This window comes from Hyposmocoma kahamanoa, unplaced genomic scaffold (assembly GCF_003589595.1).
Source record: "Hyposmocoma kahamanoa isolate Upper Pololo Valley unplaced genomic scaffold, ASM358959v1 224, whole genome shotgun sequence".
Taxonomy (NCBI): Eukaryota; Metazoa; Arthropoda; class Insecta; order Lepidoptera; family Cosmopterigidae; genus Hyposmocoma; species Hyposmocoma kahamanoa.
Genome location: NW_020653743.1, coordinates 1,758,116 through 1,777,361, shown reverse-complemented (window position 1 = coordinate 1,777,361; position 19,246 = coordinate 1,758,116). Strand labels below are relative to the sequence as shown.

The following is a 19,246-nucleotide window of genomic DNA, read 5'->3' as shown; positions in this document are numbered from 1 at the left end:
TCATTTTTTCTAAAATGATATAATATTGACATTATCAATTAAAAGAGATTTGGCGAAAGGTATATTCATTGAATTAACTTAAAATAGTAACTAAAAGTATATACAACTATGTACGTGATTTTTCACATTAGTACTAAATCAAGAAAATATTTTAACTTTAATTATGAATCACACAATTATCTCAAACATAATAGTCTTGAAAAGTATTAAATGAACGAAAATTATCAATTTTGCCTTTTTCCCAAAATCCAGGGCAATGTTTCCATGTTGGCCACCTCACGCTACAAGGTTCGATAACACTGCCTGTCTATCTCTTTCTAGCGCACCGTGTTATGATTGGTTGGCTTCCACGTGTTTTCTAGAATATTCGATCGTAGCTCCGTCCTGATTGGCGCGTTCCGACATTATGTAGAATTTTCTCGATGGCCATTTGTTTAATATAAAAGAGGTTCACCGAGCGCGCCAAGCAGTATAATTTGAAACACGAAACGAAACAGACGAGAAGTTGAGGAATTCGAAGCAATTCGAAGCTAAGCAAACTACGATAGATAAATTATTATTCGAGAATATAACTATAAATAAAAATACACAATGCCAGCTATTGGAATTGATCTAGGAACAACCTACTCCTGCGTCGGCGTTTGGCAGCACGGGAACGTGGAAATCATCGCCAACGACCAAGGCAACCGCACAACACCGTCGTATGTGGCGTTCACGGATACAGAGCGGCTGATCGGCGACGCCGCGAAGAACCAGGTCGCTCTGAACCCCAGTAACACCGTTTTCGATGCCAAACGGCTAATCGGACGAAAATTCGACGACCCGAAGATCCAGCAGGACATCAAGCATTGGTCTTTCAAGGTTATCAACGACTGTGGCAAACCGAAGATCCAGGTTGAGTTCAAAGGCGAGACGAAGAGGTTTTCACCGGAGGAAATCAGCAGCATGGTTTTGACTAAGATGAAGGAGACTGCCGAAGCGTACCTCGGAACTTCAGTTAAGGACGCGGTCATCACAGTCCCCGCATACTTCAACGACTCACAGCGTCAGGCCACCAAAGACGCCGGAGCCATCGCTGGGATTAACGTTCTCCGCATCATCAACGAGCCTACAGCCGCTGCTCTCGCATACGGTCTTGATAAGAACTTGAAAGGTGAGCGCAACGTATTAATTTTCGACCTCGGCGGTGGAACCTTCGACGTATCAGTGCTCACCATCGACGAAGGATCGCTATTTGAGGTTAAATCGACGGCTGGTGATACGCATCTGGGCGGCGAGGACTTCGATAACAGATTAGTCAACCATCTGGCGGATGAGTTCCAGCGCAAATATAAGAAAGATTTACGCTCGAACCCACGCGCATTACGCCGCCTCCGCACCGCCGCCGAACGCGCCAAACGCACTCTATCATCGAGCACTGAGGCAACCATCGAAATCGACGCGCTATACGAGGGCATCGACTACTATACTCGAGTTTCGAGGGCCCGATTTGAAGAACTCTGTGCAGACCTGTTCAGAGGTACATTAGAGCCTGTTGAAAAGGCCCTGAAAGACGCGAAACTCGACAAAAGCCAAATCCACGATGTAGTCCTTGTCGGAGGTTCGACCCGTATTCCTAAGGTTCAGAATCTACTCCAGAACTTCTTCTGCGGCAAAAAATTAAACTTGTCCATCAACCCGGATGAAGCCGTAGCGTATGGAGCTGCAGTGCAAGCCGCTATCCTATCAGGGTCAACCGATACGAAGATCCAGGATGTGTTGCTGGTTGACGTGGCTCCTCTGTCTCTTGGTATCGAGACCGCTGGTGGCGTTATGACCAAGATCATTGAGCGCAATTCGAGGATCCCCTGCAAACAGTCACAGACCTTCACCACGTACTCTGACAACCAGCCGGCGGTCACCATTCAAGTCTACGAAGGCGAACGTGCCATGACAAAGGACAACAACTTACTTGGAACGTTCGACCTGACCGGCATTCCACCTGCCCCGAGAGGAGTCCCGAAGATCGACGTCACATTCGACTTGGACGCTAACGGTATCCTGAACGTCTCTGCTAAGGAAAATAGCACTGGAAGGAGCAAGAACATCGTCATCAAGAATGACAAGGGACGATTGTCCCAGGCAGATATCGACAGAATGTTAGCCGAAGCTGAGAGGTATAAGGAAGAGGATGAGAAGCAACGACAGCGTGTGGCGGCTCGTAATCAGCTCGAAGGCTACATCTTCAGTGTGAAGCAAGCTTTAGATGACGCTGGAGATAAGCTCAGTGAGTCCGATAAAGATCAGGCCAGAAAAGAGTGTGACGACGCGCTTAAATGGCTGGACAACAACACCTTAGCTGAGCAGGAGGAATATGAACACAGACTGAAAGATCTCCAGCGAGTATGCTCGCCCATCATGAGCAAGATGCATGGAGCTGGGGCCGGCGGCATGCCTAGCGGTATGCCAGAAGGCGGTATGCCCGGCCAGAGAAATACCGGTCCCACGGTCGAGGAAGTCGACTAAAGTTGCTTCATAATATTTTAGTTAAATCTATTTTAAGTTGACCTGTTTGTGATATTAATTTTAAGACTGACTGACTAACTTATTTGTGCCTGCAGTAAGATGATCATCTAATTGGAGTTTAAGTTAAATAAAAATTATTTTAACTTAATTTACCTTGTTTCATTTTTGTAGAACATTTCGAAATTACCTACTTTATAATGGTTCGTTCCCACTAGTTCTATTGAGTAGTTCTATTATAGAACTATTGGGACAAAATAGTCCCAAGTAGAGTGATTATAATAGAACTAGTCGGAAAAAAATATTCCAAGTAGTTAGTTACATTAGATTAGTTCCACTTTTATCCCGAAAATAATAAATATTATCAGGTACCTCCTTTTCAAATCATATTTAACCGACTTAAAAAAAGGAGGAGGTCAATTTGACTGCCAAGTTAATAAGCCAGCTAATGCAACAACTTAAAATGTTTTTTCCCCACTAGCTCTATTCTCGAAATATAATTTAATAGAAGGGATTCTTTGTTCCACTAGTGGACTACCGCACTTAGTGACAAAGTAAATATGACACACGAATTGTGTGACATACACACACCGTGACACACGCACCGAACGTTCACATTCGCCAATCATTATAATAACATTCCACACTGTCACCAGTAAAAAAAATCCAAAGCAGTAAATATATTGCATGGTTCTCAACCAGGAACCACACTCTGCAAGAGGAAAAAAGGAACCGACTTCAAAATTTGCTTATGATGTATACAAACTAAAACTAAAAAAAGTTAACAAGCGGTAACCGGAAAGTGCGCGAAACCGGATTCATCACCCCTAGTTTGCCACCCTGGGAACATTATCTAAATTTAAAACCAGAGGTAACAGTCTTTCCGACAAAAAAAGAATCATCAAAATCGGTTCACAAGTGCCGAAGTAATCGCGTATAACAAACAGACAAAAAAAAAATTACAGTCCAATTGAGAACCTTCTTTTTTTTTAAGTCGGTTAAAAAGTAAATCACTGTCCTTTGTATCAACAAAGTGCCATCTATCTTTCTAGTGTGTCGATTGATAAGTTTTTATTCGTCGCGTCGAAAGGTTTTATTTGATTGCGTACATCTCAAGGAAACTAATAGATGGCGCGGCGATAGCTTAAGTACCGATTTAAGTAAATTAATACATTTTCTTTTTGATAGATGTCTTTTGTTGTGTCTTAAGTTTTTTAAAAACATAATGAACGTATATCGTCACACAATTGTGACATACACACTGTTACAGAAGACACACATACACACAATAATTTTAAAGTGCCATCTGTGTTTCTGAAATAGAACTGATGAGATCGCGCGTTGGATTTCCTATCTGATTGCGAATTTCTCAAGCAAACTGAATAGATGGCGCTAGTATAAGTGCCGTACAGGCGAGATGTAGACTACACAAACCACTAATACAAAGTAGACTTCCATTTAGTAGATTTTCTTCTTGATAGATGTCACTAGGTGTTACTTACTTTTAAACATCACGACTAAAATAATGAACGTCAACTGACGTACAAAATTAAATACGAGTTCGAATAAGATTATTGTACACACTTTTTACAGATTGTTATAGATGATGAATAGAATAGAAATGTTTATTTCTTAATTACTATTGTCACAATATTACAATATAATATCGAAAATAGCTTTTTTTAAGAAATAGTAAAAAAGTTTCAAATAAAACTCCCAAGTAATTTTATAGTTTTTCATATCAAATAGAATTTTATATGTTTATAATACTAATATTTGGCGTACATTTGGCAACGAATGTTTTTTTTTAATAGAAATTGGCTTTCCCAAAATAAAAAATATAAATTTTTATGATTACGTATGAATTTGATCGACACTTGTATTAACAATAATAATACAAAATAGTGTCATAACAACCAGAGACGTCCATTAAAAACAAAAACAATTCTTTCCAAGAAATTCCTGAATTTTTATTTGTCCCCAAGCCAAAAACAACACGTAAACTCATAACGTACGTAAGCAAGCACATAATTTCATTTGAACGGAATTTAATAAATAGGTCAGTACAGTGAAGTTGAAACACAGCCGTAATTTTATGGACTTTGCAATTCTTCATTAGATCTTTATCGATCCCCACTTATGTTATAGCCATTACCACAGGGGAATATTATTGTAACTGTTAAATTCAAGGTTTGCATGGAATAATAAACGTTACAGTATAACTGTTGGTGTTGAAACGCGCAGCGTTCGGTACCCAAATTAGCTCTGGCAGAGTTCGCCTACGAAAAGGGTGGCCATCTTTTGTTGTTGCAAGAGACAAAGTAGAATGACGTTGTTATCTTTTACTGGACCCCGATTCAGAACTCTACGTTATCCAAGACCGTTTACCGAGTTAGTGGGTGAAATAGATTATAAGAAAAATTAAAATGCTTTTGTAAACATTTTTAAGAGTTTAAAGGCCGAAAATATAGGAATGCATTAGTTAAAATAAATAATAATTAATAAAATTGAACATAATCCAGACTTTATTTAAAATAATAAGAGATTTCCATATTACATTCTTGCTTTGTAAACAATAGGACGTTCGGTAACTTTTTTCGATAACTGTGTTTTGAGTAACGTTTTTAGTCTAGTTTTCTCGAGAAGTTTGAGTAATCGTACGCGTGTGACGTCATTTCGGTTCGGTTTCGAATACGACAGTTTGAATTCGATTCAGGTGTTGTTAATAAAAATAAAAAGAAAACTGAGTTATCGTAATGTCCTGAATCGACCCCCTGGTTACGTATGCCAATTGGTCGCACAGCTGGGTACATGCTCTATGGAATATATTTAGGAGAAATCCACCACCCACCACATTGCCAACAAAGCGAAAGTGTTTTTCGACACAATCACATTGCGACTGTTGAACAGATTTGGTCGTTATACTGGATCAAGGATTAAATCTGTTTAAAAGAAACCTTGGAAAACAAGCCTTGTGGTTACAGATACGAACGAGATATTTTCCACGGAATTAAATAAAAGTTGGAAAAATTGATTGAGCTTTAAATCGCAAAGATGCCACTGCAGCCGTCACCCTGAGACATAAGTTGATAAGTCCTATACCTATGCTTGTAATTTCACAAGAACCCTTATCCTACCAAACCGGAACGCAGTAATGCAGGATTTTCCTGGATGTACTCTTTCACAAGGTGCTCTAGTGCTAGTAAACATTTTAGCCTTAATTGTATTATTTAGCTTTTAAAATTATCAGCGTAAATCTTGTATTTGTTCTATTTTCATTACACTATTGAAGAAGCCTTCTCAAAAAATCATTGAAGTAAACAAGCGGTTTCATTCACCTAAATATATTATATTATTAATACTTTGTCAGAAGATACAAAAATGTCCGGGAAAACTCGTTCGTGTGTCGCACCTATTCCACAGAGCTTTTCTGCGTATTATGCAACGGTATTTCAGAACTTATTTTAGTTAGTCCGAACTTCTCGCGTCGCACGCGCGCCAAATCAACCGCTCGATAAATGGTCTAATTTTTATTCAAAAATATAATTCATAATTGTGTTCTTTACATTAATCGAGTGATAAACAATTAAATTATAATATCACACGCGACTGATTAAGTTTTCGAGTGTAACAAAGGTCATTTTCTTGGAAAAACAAACCATCGCGTGGGCGCTATGTCAACTGTCCGCCATTTTGTATTTTGTCTTGTTTTCGTTTTATTTGAATCGATTTTGACATTTTGATCTGGTTTCCGGGTTTATTATTAGTCTATTTCTATTAGGTACTATCTCTTTTCTTTTCTACTCTTTATTTTGTTAATTGTAATTATTCTTTTTCAATTTTCTTAATCAAGTTTTACGTTTTACCAATTGTTAAAACTGTTTGTCACGATGTGATTTGTTTTGAACTGACTTACCATTAATCTCGTTTTAGAGGTGACTCAAGATATTCACCTTGAAACCTCAGAAAAAATCGTGAAAACATGAAAACACAACTCTAACGTATGACTAATACGTTTCATTTCTTAAACAAAACAAATGTATTCGTTTCTCTAAACAACAAAAAATCTCGACTACATTAGCACAAACATTGGAGTCCTTTTGATGTCTATTGTAAACAAATTTGTACTCTAAACGTGGTCAATTAGGGCGAAAGTTACTTTGTGAAACTTCAAATTTTTTTAAAGCTCTGACAAACGTAGCCGTGTACGCAATACCGTCCTACATGAAAATCCGTGACTCACTCAATTTTACTTCATATACATTGGCATTTCAAATCTAGACGTCTTATTTCCAGTGACTGTCAATAAATACTCGGATTATTCAATAGAGGATTAAAGAACTGAAGTGTAACAGTGGCATAAAAAGGACAGCAAAGATGATGACCATAAGCGAGAATTTTTACTCCTCCAACAAAATGTCGAACATCTACAAGATGAATGATAGAGTTGTTCATCGAGACAGCTACGATGACGTTAAGAGTTCTTCATCAGAGAAGTGCGAGCTGCTTACGAAACGGGGTTTCAAGCCTTCCGACATGTTCGATCCTCAGAAAAAAGCATTCCTTACCAACCTCAGTTATAAATTGTTCCCTGTAAGTTGGGTAAGTTTTCTTTACTCCAGTTTAGATTTAGTGGAAGCTTCTAACAAAACGACGGTGTGCCGCAAGGAGCTACGCTGGAATCTTCACTTTTTATATTTTATACACGTATGGTATAGTATATTATTAACGATATGTTGCAATTAGCCTACTGACCCTATTTACTTAATAATATATTTCTTATGTAGTGTGAAGTTAATATATGTATATTTTTAGATATTTTAATTGAACGTTAACATGTTATTTCATTTTATCGTAGGATTACAGTTCAGAATAATAGTTACGACTGCATTCGCTGACTCCTGGCGCCAATCCAGACTTTGTTAGTGTTAGATTGTTCTAGAACCTTTGATAGAAATTAAATTCAAACATTTGAGGAATCGGTTTAATTAGAAAACCAGAGAAATTAACCTAAAGTGAGAGTGAAAACAAGGGGTCAACGTCTTTTTAATTTGCGTCTTTGAAATATCTTCAAATCTGAGTTTATGCCAAAAAGTAAATGGCAGTCGTTTATAAGTAATTATGCTTTAGTGACCTCGTAAATATTTTGGGCTTCATATATATTCCATCACAACAACATAATTATCTACATTCAAATATGAAATTTGGAATCAAATTACGTAGATAGCTTTTCCGTCAAAATTAAAAGTACGAATGGACCGCGCTAAGGGGGGAATTATGAACTAGTTAATGTATGTTCCAAATAGGGAAATGCCAATGTTACAAGAACATGGTTTGCATGGGAAACGTAAATTAAAATTGTTAAAAGTTCATAATTTTATACAGCTTATGAGTCAGCGCGAATTCAACATTTTCCATTTTGCTTGACTCGCGCGGTAGGGACACGAAATTAAAACCATTTGAAAAAAAAACAAGTCTGCAGTCTGCGAGCATGTCCTGGATAAACCTACACATTCAATGAAGTTCAAAAGAAGTCCGTTATCTACTCAGGATGCTGCGAGAGGTCAATGAAATTAAAAAACATCCTAATTTCAACAGGGAAGATGGTTTCTCCGTACCACCAGTTTGGGATCCAGTATTTCCTCTAATGAAAAATCCCAAACAGACGTAAGGCTGCAGTACTAATTAATATGTTTTAGCTTGCTGTAGCAATTCCTCATAATTTCGTAAAATTCAGATGAATTGCATCCAATTCTTTTAATTTTGATTTCATAATATTTATAAATGGATTATTTCGAGAATTTAGTGTAAATAAGTGTATTCATCAATAAAACAACTACGTAAGTCAATATTTTTTCCGAGAAATCGAAGTGACTCGGTGAAATTCGGCGATTAATTGCTTACAACACTGTTATTTAAGAAAAAATAGCTTGAGGACGTAACTATTTTCAGGACGTTTTGGAGTCACTCAAAATTGCATTTTATTTTGGAATTCGTGCGAACACAGCACTTTAAATATGTTTTGTCATATTATATTATGTTTCAATAAAATTTATGTATTTTTTGAACTCAATTATGCTAATAATTGTTTGTTTATTGTTTCGTTGATCGCATTCAAAGTTAAATACTATCGCCTTCGTTAGCTGTCAAATTTGGCTTCTTATTTAATGACGACTATAACTACTGCTAAGAAATTTAAAAAAAAAATCGAAACGACGTTAGGGTTTAATGTCTTTTACCATTGCGTGATTTTTAACATTCTAAAGTAATGTTTGTAGAAATATCTAAGTTTCAAAATATGGATATAAGGTCCTTTACCTCTCACCTACAGGATAGTTTATTTTGGAACCAACGTTTGAAACTCATACGCGGTTAAGCTTACGCTGTAATTTGACAAGACAGTCCCATATCTTTTCTACATAACTTTTGTGACCCTCCTCCCTATCAACCTCTTGGTTATACGGGAAAGGCACCGCAACTTGTGCAAGCAAGCCCGCACAGGGACCTACTCCGTCAGGTCCTGACCCCAGATCAGCCCGTTTGCACGGATAACCGGTGCTCAAAAGGCCAGTGCCTTGGGTGGGCTACCATTGGTGCACATACAGTATCCTCCCTATTTTCGCACATACAGTATCCTCCCCTTCCCGTTGCGAATTGCGTAAACGAACGGTTGCCACCGCTAAGCCGTTGATTTTAAAATCCGCTACTAAATCTCCGCTTCGGTGGCGGACTATGAAGGAGCTGTGGGCACTCTTACCTCCCGACGCCGAAGCGTCTCTCTAGTTCCCAGAAATTTACGTGGCTGGAGAGACCGGAGAATATCTAGCTCATCTTCTACTAGCTCTCCGGGCTGCGATAATGTTCGGACTCCGGACGTACCTTCCGATTTAGGTATCACGGACAGCCCTCTATGCAGAGCGTGCATGGAGGGGTAGGAAACGGCCGCACACATCCTACTAGAGTACTCCGGTGTGGCCAACTACAGGGCAAAGTACCTTGGAGTGCCGAGGTCGCTCCCCGAAGTCTTCAGAAAACCGAAGAGGCTGCTGAGATTCCTGTAGGAGCTTGGGTGGCACGAGTAGGACCCTGCACCCACCACACGCAAAATAGGCGCCTCGACGTCGAGTTGCGGAAACTAGCCCGTTGCACCAATACCAATACAAATACCATACCTTCCGATTTAAAGGGCAATTCAAGCGCGTCACCTCGCCTTACGTCCTCACCTAGACTGCTACTAAGGCGCGTTAGCTGCTCGCGGCCACATGCTACCGGGGCAGATAAACGTGTTCATCCCTACAGCTAACCACAAACCCTAGCGAGTCCATACCCAAGTGCGGGTCTACTAGAGACGCCCGTGGGCTTGGTCCGCTGTACCCTGGTCTTGCCGGCGAGCGCATAGTCTCCCCGGAACTCCCTGTCTCTCGGGTCAGTAGATCGGGACAATGAAACAAAAGTCGACGTGGCTATTTGTCAAGACAGTTTAACATTCTTTGTCGGTGTACAGATATTTTGAAATAAATATTATATGAGTGCACTCAAATTATGAAACGAATTACAGGCCTGTCGCGCGACCTGGGACCCACGTAACCCACTTTTCTCGTTGCAGCTAATTTTACACCATCTGCCAGCAGACGGCTGGAATAATCGCCTGATATTTATGTTGGGTTAGGCAACGGGAGACAAGATTAGAAAGATTAATAAAAAGTTCATTTTCAGGATAACTTATTTAATATCGAGTTCTTAGGTTTTCGCGATTGTTACACATAGGAAATGAAACTATGTTTCCGGATTTAAATTGCGTATATTTGTTTTTTCAAACAAACTTATTTTGTAGCTAAATCTTATATTTTGTAGCTAAAAATTATAATAATACTATAACAATAAAAATAAAACACTTAAAATTAACAGATAATAGAAGAAACTTATGACTTTAAATAGAAATTAAAGTAAGTCGTTTTGGAAGTCGTGGCAGTCAATAAATGCCGCGGTTGACCACGATCTTATTCAGAGAGACGGCACTCTTCATCTGAAACAGTTTTCTAACCTAGCTTTGTGCTTTTATTTCAAAATATAGATTACACGTTTTCTGTTTACAAAACTCTCTTTTGTTAATTCTTATTTCTCTCTCTAAATAAAAAGAAACCTTAACAGGTTAACAATTTTTTTCCAAACACAGAATTATTGCACACAATAACTGACTACAAAGACATATTCAACACAAATGACAGCGTAAAACGGGTGCCTTTATTTTACTTAGGTAGCTATAATCTTCTAGGCCACCTTACAGTAACCCACGATAGTCGAATGTGGTTTGGTGACCAGAGATGGGCTCGGGTTTTAACCTGGCGCTTTCTTAACGCTAGGTTTAAATCGGATTAAAATCCGTTAATATCCGAGAATCGAGGGCAAAAGCTATTTACAACTTAAATATTTGTTGTATATCGAACTTTGTTCAAATTCAACAGTATTATTACAATTTCTGATCTAGACGGATCGCGTTGATATTATATCGACAGAGAAAATTGTTAGATCGCATACACTTGAATCGATTTTCATAAAAATCGGATCGTAATGTGTACCCTCAGTGTTGCTTCTTACACAGGTGTAGGGTCTGAGACGCCGACCGCCGTTCGCGACGCCTCCAAAGAACCTGCGTATATAGATTTTAACCTGCGTATCTCGCTGACCAAGCAAAGTAAACGGGCTAGTGGCACCCAACATAATTAATTATTGCACCAGTTGCACCAGAATTTCTGATCACTTGGGAAAACATAAGTATTCCAATTTGATCGCTTGCCTACTACAGAGCGCTAGGGTATTGATTGCACCCGGTCTGTAACAAACTAATTCATTGCAAAAACTTTAGCAATCTTTCTTAATTCGATTAATAAAGATTAACAGATTAATTAAAAAACTTAAATACCAATTAAACTAATAACTTTAATCTTCAATCACAAAACCTGTCAAAATATAGATCCATTAGATCAATGATCGATTGATCATGAATATGCTAAACATTATTGTACTGCGGTCGCGTGGGCGCAGGTGATCGATAAAAACGGTTAATTACACTTTGAAATAAGCTTTTGATGTCAATGAACTATGACTAACATGACATACATAATGTACTTCAAAGATGTAATTGGTATTCTAGAATTATCTGAAGAGTTTAAAGAAACTACAAGACATGCTGCCATCAGTTTCGATATTATGTTGCCGGTTAGGTTCCGATCAAGAACGCCAATGATTAGAAAGCAGCAAGGTATTTATTTTTGGATGAACCTCTTTTGCGGACCGCTGCTGACGTCGAGATGATACCGGAGGTAAAGAAACAATCATGGACAAACAATCGAAAGCATTATATTATTAAAGTATATAAAAATCATACAAAATGTAAATAAAGGGAGAATACACTTAAAGAAGAAAGGATTTATAGTTAATAAGACGAGGAACATAGGGAGGAAAGTAGGAAGGTCATACAAGGAGGAAGCCAACTTAGAACAATCAACAATTGTAGCTATATACGTGTTGACAATATACAGTTTGATTGTCATCGCGTTTGTATTTATCGTAGACGTAAAGAAATGTATGCAACTACACTATTTTTATTTGGATACATATATTTCCGATATTTCTTTTGATTTCGAAGCGCTTGAAGAGCAAAGTCTGCATTCTTATCTAACCTAGATAAATAAATAAAGCTACCAGTCAGATGAAACATTATTTTGATCTCGGCATAGCTGTCAAGTACCTACCCCGAATCTGTCAAAGTCGCCCGTCGAACTTTCGATCTTATTATATTTTCGAACGTGTTCTTAAAATAAGTTTTTCTATTACGAACACACGTCGTGAAGTTAAATTAACTACTGTTAGCGGCCCCATTTACTAACACCAGCCCTACACCTATTGTAAGCTCTTAAACAGTATAGTTAGATCGTATCACACTGCCACTAGATGGCGTTGCTTTGTAAATAATGTCGGTGAGGAATAGGTTTCGTTGTTTATGATTGTTAATGATTAATATCGATCGTATTGTTGATAATATTGTAGTATTACTGTTCAGTTGAACAGCTGAACAGCATTTAAATCTGTATAAAGTATAAGTTCGATCGTGTATGGAGTACAGCTGCTACCTTTGGGACGGCTCTGCCCATTGCCAGTTAGTTGCCTTGGACTCGGTGGACCGTAAAGCAAAGAGACTTATTAACAACAATTCTCTTGTGGAGTCGAAGCTACAAAATCTCGACCATCGTACCAGAAAAGTAGCCTGCTTGTCGGTTTTCTATCGGATACATTTCGGTTTATCACCGTTCCTCATTCGGTCGACTAGAAGGTCCAGAACACTCCATCCTTATGTCGTTGATATACCACCCTTTCGTACTAAGCGCTTTGCTTCCTCCTTTCTGATGCGTACGGCAAAGGAATGGAATACTCTAGCGGTATCTGTGTTTCCTGAAAAGTACAATTTGGGGCTATACAAGGTTAGAGTGAATAGGCACTTTTTCGGTCACATCGTCGCTTAACATCAGGTGAGATTGTGGCCACGCGTGTGTCTATTATATATTAAAAAAAGAGAAAGTATTGATTAGATCGTGTTCTGTTTACGTTTTTTGAAATAAAAACCGTTACGCTGCCCGTCTGATTTTTTTTCCGCCACTCCTATAATACTGCATTGAACCATTGGTAAACGAGACTCTTGCCCAGCTGTAGGTCGTACCAGGGTTGATTCAGAGCTGTAAACATTATATAGGGTGAACTCTAATTTTAAGTTTTCTTCTTATCATATCGATGGCATACATTATTGTTACCCAGAAATTATTACCGTTACCCGCGCCACTAGTAGTAGCCGCCATCCTGAAATGTAGACCATGTTTGCCATCGTCATGAATGAAATTGCCAAACGGCAATCATTATAAATACAAGTATACAGGAAGCAACAACAATCGTTCGAAACGCTCTACAAACTGATCGGGTATGTATAGAGTTGGGCAGTGGCAATCCAATCAACCCACCCGGGTTTTTAACCATTTCCGTCCAAAATTGTGAGTAGACACGGTGAATATGGAATTTAGTATAATTCCATGCTTATTACAAATTTCTATAAAAAAAATTTTTTAGACGAATATGAGGCAACTCCACATAATACCCACCTCGCAATCCAGTGGATTCTCACTACTAGGGATGCACATTACGATTCGATTTTCATGAAGATCGATTCAAGTGCATACGATCCATCGATTTTGTGTATCGATTTATTTCAATGCGATTTTCATAGAAAGACAAATGACTTAGAAAGACAAATCATCTAGATCATAAAAACAATAAATATTTTGTAACAATATAATTCAAATCGAATAAAAATCGATTTACAACAAATAATTAAATAGATGTGAATTGTTTTTGTCCTCGCTTAGGGCGTTAATGGGTTTTAAGCCGATTAAAACCCGAGCGCTTGTCCATCTTTGGGTACATATTCTTCAGTTATGTGGTAGGAAACAGCAACTTGAAACTTATTTGGTCGACATTTAGGCGTGAAACATACAGACAGCGGGTGCGGTTCGGGCGCGAGTCGGGTCGGGACCACGGCGGGTTTAATTCCATGTATTTATAAGGACGACAACGCACCGAGCGCGGGCGCATGACGGGTCATATAAATACACGGAATTAGACCCGCCGCGGTCCCGACCCGACCCGCGCACGACCCGACCCGCGCCCGATCCGGACCCGCTCTGTGTTTCACGCTTTCCTCTTAGTCGACTCGGTAGGTTTCGGTAGCGACCTATGGACGTCAAATGACTGTGTTTACACTGGATAGGTTGCCGTCTTTGACGAGCGAAGGCAACCTGTCGACCTTGTGTAAATACGCCATGACACTCACATTATATCTAAACGACAAGAAGAGTAGATAGAGCTTTTTCTACTCTCCGCTCGTCATAATGTGATAATTTGTTAGTAATGAATCAATAACTCAAGACGACCGCTAACATAGAGTATACATATAATCAGATATATAGACTAAATATGGGCCATCCATTCCTGGCAACTCATCAGACAAATGGGCCTTATGTTTCTTTTAAATATCAACTCTCGTTTGCGCTGAAATCACAAATTAGAAAACTGGAACAACGGCGCCAACAACTGACCTGTGTATACGTCTCCTTATATTTCAAAAATATTCTGTATTTATTGTAATAAAGATATTATCTCTGATAATTACAAAACAAACGGAACATTTCATCGGTAATTAAATATTAAATTTGTAATTTTTCAATTTTCGTCCATTGTAGCAAAGCTCAAGTTAAACTGGACGTTTTGAATTGAAACAATTGACGACACTCGTATATTGTTCCGAATTCGGTTTGGCCAATCGGAACGCAGTTGTCACTGTAATGATTTGGCAGTTTAGTTTTCAAACAAATTAAATGACATTTCGTCTCTATTTCTGGTTATATACTCGATGACTGTTAATCTCCATACTACACATATCGGAAAAATGTCAAAATTTCGTCTTATATCTAAATAGCGCTGATCACTAGCCTAGAAGTAGTTTAAATACTATGTAAATGGCCGTTGGTATTAATTATATACTCTTTAATATGAAATTATTTTTTTTCATTTTATTCAAATATTATGAGCTAATGAGAATGACATTAGGAGCTAAAATTATTTTTTCTGAACTTTAAATATGCGTGTCAATAGAACCGATTGTGTAGTCTCGAAATCAGATGGGTTTCCGAGCGAGAAGATGAATATTCCTACCATATCTTTCTAATTTGTGAGTTAAATAAACTATTGTTCCGATTTGAAATGTCAAAGTTTCCGATCGGTCAGTTGTGAATCGCAATTGTGCGCCTCGACTCAGAAAAGACGCAGTTTCCGATCGGGAGAGGCAATCATAATCAAGCTACTGCTGCGTCCGGCCATACCGACGACGCTTCCGTACCTGTCACGTCTACATTACTCCACGAAGTCTGAGGAAATAGTGGAGTACATCAGACATAAAGCCAAATACACCCTGAGGTTCGAGCGGTTGGAGTCCCGCCACAAAGTAAATTTTAGGTAATTCCTTTGTGGTGAGAGTGTCGACCGAACATCTATCGACGTTCATGAAGAAAGACTTTTGAAGACACACGTCGCCGACAAGTGTAATTCGTGTAGAAAATCGTTAGTTAGAAATAGTGTCTTATTATATTGTATGTATGTTAGTCTATAAGGCAATTAGGTAAGAGTTTGTGTATTTGGGTTCTATGTTTACGTGTGATGGAAAATGTGAAAGAGACATTGAAAGAAGAGTGAACGCAGGGAATCCGGTGAATGGTGCCTTGCATACCTTCATGGGCAGCCAGAAAGTGTCTAAAAAGGCACGATTGGCTGTGCATGGGGGGGTGCTGGTTCCTACACTTATGTATGGTAGTGAATGTTGGGTTTGCCAGAAGAAGCATGAAAGTAGAATTAATGCAGTAGACATGAGAGCTTTGAGGAGTATGGCTGGAGTGACTCGGATGGATAAATTACGGAACAGTGTGATAAGAGAGCGTTGCGGCGTGGAAGAAGATATAGTGACAAAGATAGAGAAAGGGATGCTTAGATGGTTCGGACATGTAGAGAGAATGAATGAAAGAAGAGTGACAAAACAGATTTATAAGGCGAGTGTGAGCGGGTAAGTTGGTGTGGGCCGACCAAGGAGAACTTATCATGACCAAATTGAGGCCACCCTAAAGAAGGGCCAGGTCAAGAGTACCCTTAACCGACGAGCGTGTATGAAAGCATTAACTGCCTCCGTGGCCGAACGGTTACCATGCCGGACTGCCACGCAGAGGTCCCAGGTTCGATTCCCGGGGCGGGAGAAATATTTGTATGGCCTACATTTATTTCTCTCGTGAGTTTGGGTGTAATTTGTGGTTGTCTATGTGTGTGTCCATGGCACCCGCGACACAGGGTTTCCCTAGTGCGGGGCTATGTTGAGTGTGAGCGTTATTGTTATTATTATTATTGATGCGTGTTGATGAGGCGAAAGATGTGTGTCAGGGCCGTAGTAAGTGGAAGACTGTTGTCTCTGCCTACCCCGATGGGAAAAAGGCGTGAAGTATATGTATGTATTTATGGGTCTTTGTAACCTGAATACAAATAAATAAATTAAATAAATAAAACTATCCATGTATCTATGATTGATTCTTGAGTTATAGGTCCATGGTATTGCATAATCGTGTTTAGAAACAAGCTTTTAGAAAATGAAACAATACAACATGTGTGGTTCGTCATCCATTTTACATCTGTGGTCTTGGCCGCGCAGTATTTAGAACTTGGCATTTGGCACTGCAAATTATAATTCATACGAGCTTTCATTGCTATTGACTTTGTTGTCGATAAATTGCTCTAATCTGGCAATAATTGTGCAAAAAACAGATTTTCATGACACGTAAAAGTGTACGTGTAATCGTTTTCATTTTAAGGCGAGTTACCGGAGGAGAAGCGAGAAAAGCTGTTTTGCTAAACCGAATGGTTTAGGTATTTACTAAACAACGGCCTGACGAAAATTATACAATACACTTAAAGATATTGTCTAAAGAGTGTGCTAATTTGTTATACGATATTGATGTACTTTATCCGATCATACAAAATCCTGAAAACAGGATGAAATAAAAGTAAAAAACGAATTATTTAAGAATACAAAATCTAACTTTGTACATATTTTTTATATGGAGACATTTCTCTTGAAGATACCAAATTTAGCAGGATATCTGTATATCCTGCTAAATTTTGTTTTTCAACTGATGCCTGGTTACTATCATGGTTACTGGATGCTATCAATAGTCCGAAATGACATTTTCCAGAAATAACGTTAGCGCGCATTTTCATAACCTCGAAAGTAATTTTGAGAGGAAATTGTTTTTTCTTTTAAATCGTGTCTTTGCGATAAACACCCAACACATCCTGAAAGAACAACGGTTTCGTCATAATTCAGTTTTCGGTCTAATGAAAATTCGAACAACCATTATTTCGGAAAAAAAATTCGAGTTTGTGATAGCTTACCCTGAAGCCTTGTAGTTGTTAAAAACTATGAAATTTATAATTTCAATTATAATTTTCATGTTTTATTGATCTTCAATTGGTATTTTAAAATTACGAAACCGAGAAACAGGAAAGAAATTTTCGCGGGCATGGCGATAGTGGTTTTAGAAGGTTCTGTGGCGCGGTCTGGCAATCTTAATTTCTAAGTTACGTTTGTCTAGTGTTTAGTAGCTATGCCTCTCGTTAACAGTGAATGAAAACATGATGATGAAACCTTCACAACCCTTGGAAAACGTGAAAAAACAGAAACTTTAGAACTCGGAAAATTTGAGACTGGCTCCGTGGCCTACGTTTATTTCTCTCGTGAGTTTAAGTGTAATATGTGGTTGTCTATGTGTGTGTCAATGGCACCCGCGGCTCAGGGTTTCGTTAGTGCGGGGCTATGTTGAATAACACATACATATTTGTGAAGTTCCCGACCCGTATTTGCCGCCGCTAAAGGAGCATCGTGCCCAATAGTGGAATATATAAGGTTGATGGTGCTGAAGCTTTCTATCTTTAACTTCAACGATAAAATAAAAAAAATCACTGATTCGGACTCACGAGGCTTGTTCTTCGACGGAAATACCTGCCAGCTTTCTGGTCATCGGAAGCTTCAACGAGGCGAACTAAAAGCTCCTCAGCGAGGAGATTCGTCTGTGACCCATAGGGACTCAGGATATCCACCCAAAATGCCCAACGCTGTTGAACTGAGATTGGCGTATTAGAATTTTGGAGGCAACAATAGTGCCAAAGGGCTTATAGGTGACTCGCAATTAATTAAGGGGAAGCTGCAGGAGATTGAACACTACCGTAAAGTGGCCTGCTTATCAGTACTCTACAGAACATATCACGGAGAGTGTGCGATGGAATTACACGATTTACGATTACACGATTCCATCTTTCCATCAACGAGGGACTAGACATATGTACATAAGCGATAAGCTTCTACATTTATATGGCGAACGGATATGGAGTGGAATTCCGTGCTGCAGACTTATTCCCTTTGTAATCCCCTTGGACCTTTTCAAGGCGAGAGTGAATAGGCATTATTTAGGTGTGCATGCTCCATTGTTGACATCATAGTCACTTTCCACCAGGTGAGACGGAGGTCCAATGTGCACTTGTTTTATTAAAAAAATAGTACAAAAGTCATAACGTGACGTTTGTTGATATTCGTAAAATCATCAATTGTCTTATTATTACAGAAGGAAATCTTGAAATTGAAGCAGTCTCGAGGAATTTTCACAGACACAGTATGTTGCCTTGGTTTCTGGCAATTTGTTGTCGGTCGTAAATTTTTAAACCTACAGTCACAAGAGAGCCGTATACGACGTACAGGACCGAACTCAGAACTATACGGGGAGAAATCGAATCAGCTACATTGACTTACAAATAAATGGACGACGGGTCTAATACAAAAACCACGAAAAAAATGTCCCAAGTTAACCTATTTAAACGTAGTGACATGTAAAGGAATATGAAAAAGCTAAAACGTTGAATTTAAATTGTAATGTCATCGCAGTACTGTCTAAGTTTGGTTGCTTCGCTGTCAGTCGAACAAACGAAGACTAAAGCGTGAATGACGCTCTATATACGATTTTAACGCCCCATAAGTTCGGACACTTTTTAGCGCGGACCCGACGTCCATATAATTGTAAGTCAATGATCAGCTAGGTAAATTTTACTTACG

At 38.8% G+C, this 19,246-nt stretch overlaps 2 protein-coding genes across 5 annotated transcripts in view; both read left to right on the top strand.

Moving 5' to 3' along the window:
• Positions 1-509: 509 nt before the first annotated feature.
• On the top strand, positions 510-2,617 carry LOC113228113 (heat shock protein 68-like). Its single transcript, XM_026461271.1, has one exon. It carries the CDS (start codon positions 592-594, stop codon positions 2,503-2,505), a length of 1,914 nt encoding a protein of 637 aa, XP_026317056.1. The 5' UTR covers positions 510-591; the 3' UTR covers positions 2,506-2,617.
• Positions 2,618-5,970: 3,353 nt separating this feature from the next.
• The window catches only part of LOC113228176, a 28,902-nt gene continuing 15,626 nt past the window's right edge, over positions 5,971-19,246 (top strand). For 2 of the 4 annotated variants that reach the window (XM_026461404.1, XM_026461401.1), the window contains exons 1-2: positions 6,152-6,283; positions 6,799-7,095. In XM_026461404.1, the coding sequence (XP_026317189.1) occupies positions 6,880-7,095 (216 nt within the window). In that variant the 5' untranslated portion in view covers positions 6,152-6,283; positions 6,799-6,879. Of the gene's footprint in view, positions 6,024-6,151; positions 6,284-6,798; positions 7,105-19,246 lie in introns of those variants that run through there. The other 2 variants (XM_026461402.1, XM_026461403.1) reach the window with 2 other exon arrangements.

Coding starts and splice junctions, on each gene's coding strand:
- LOC113228113 (XM_026461271.1), top strand. CDS start 592: ATGCCAGCTATTGGAATTGATCTAGGAACAACCTACTCCTGCGTCGGC.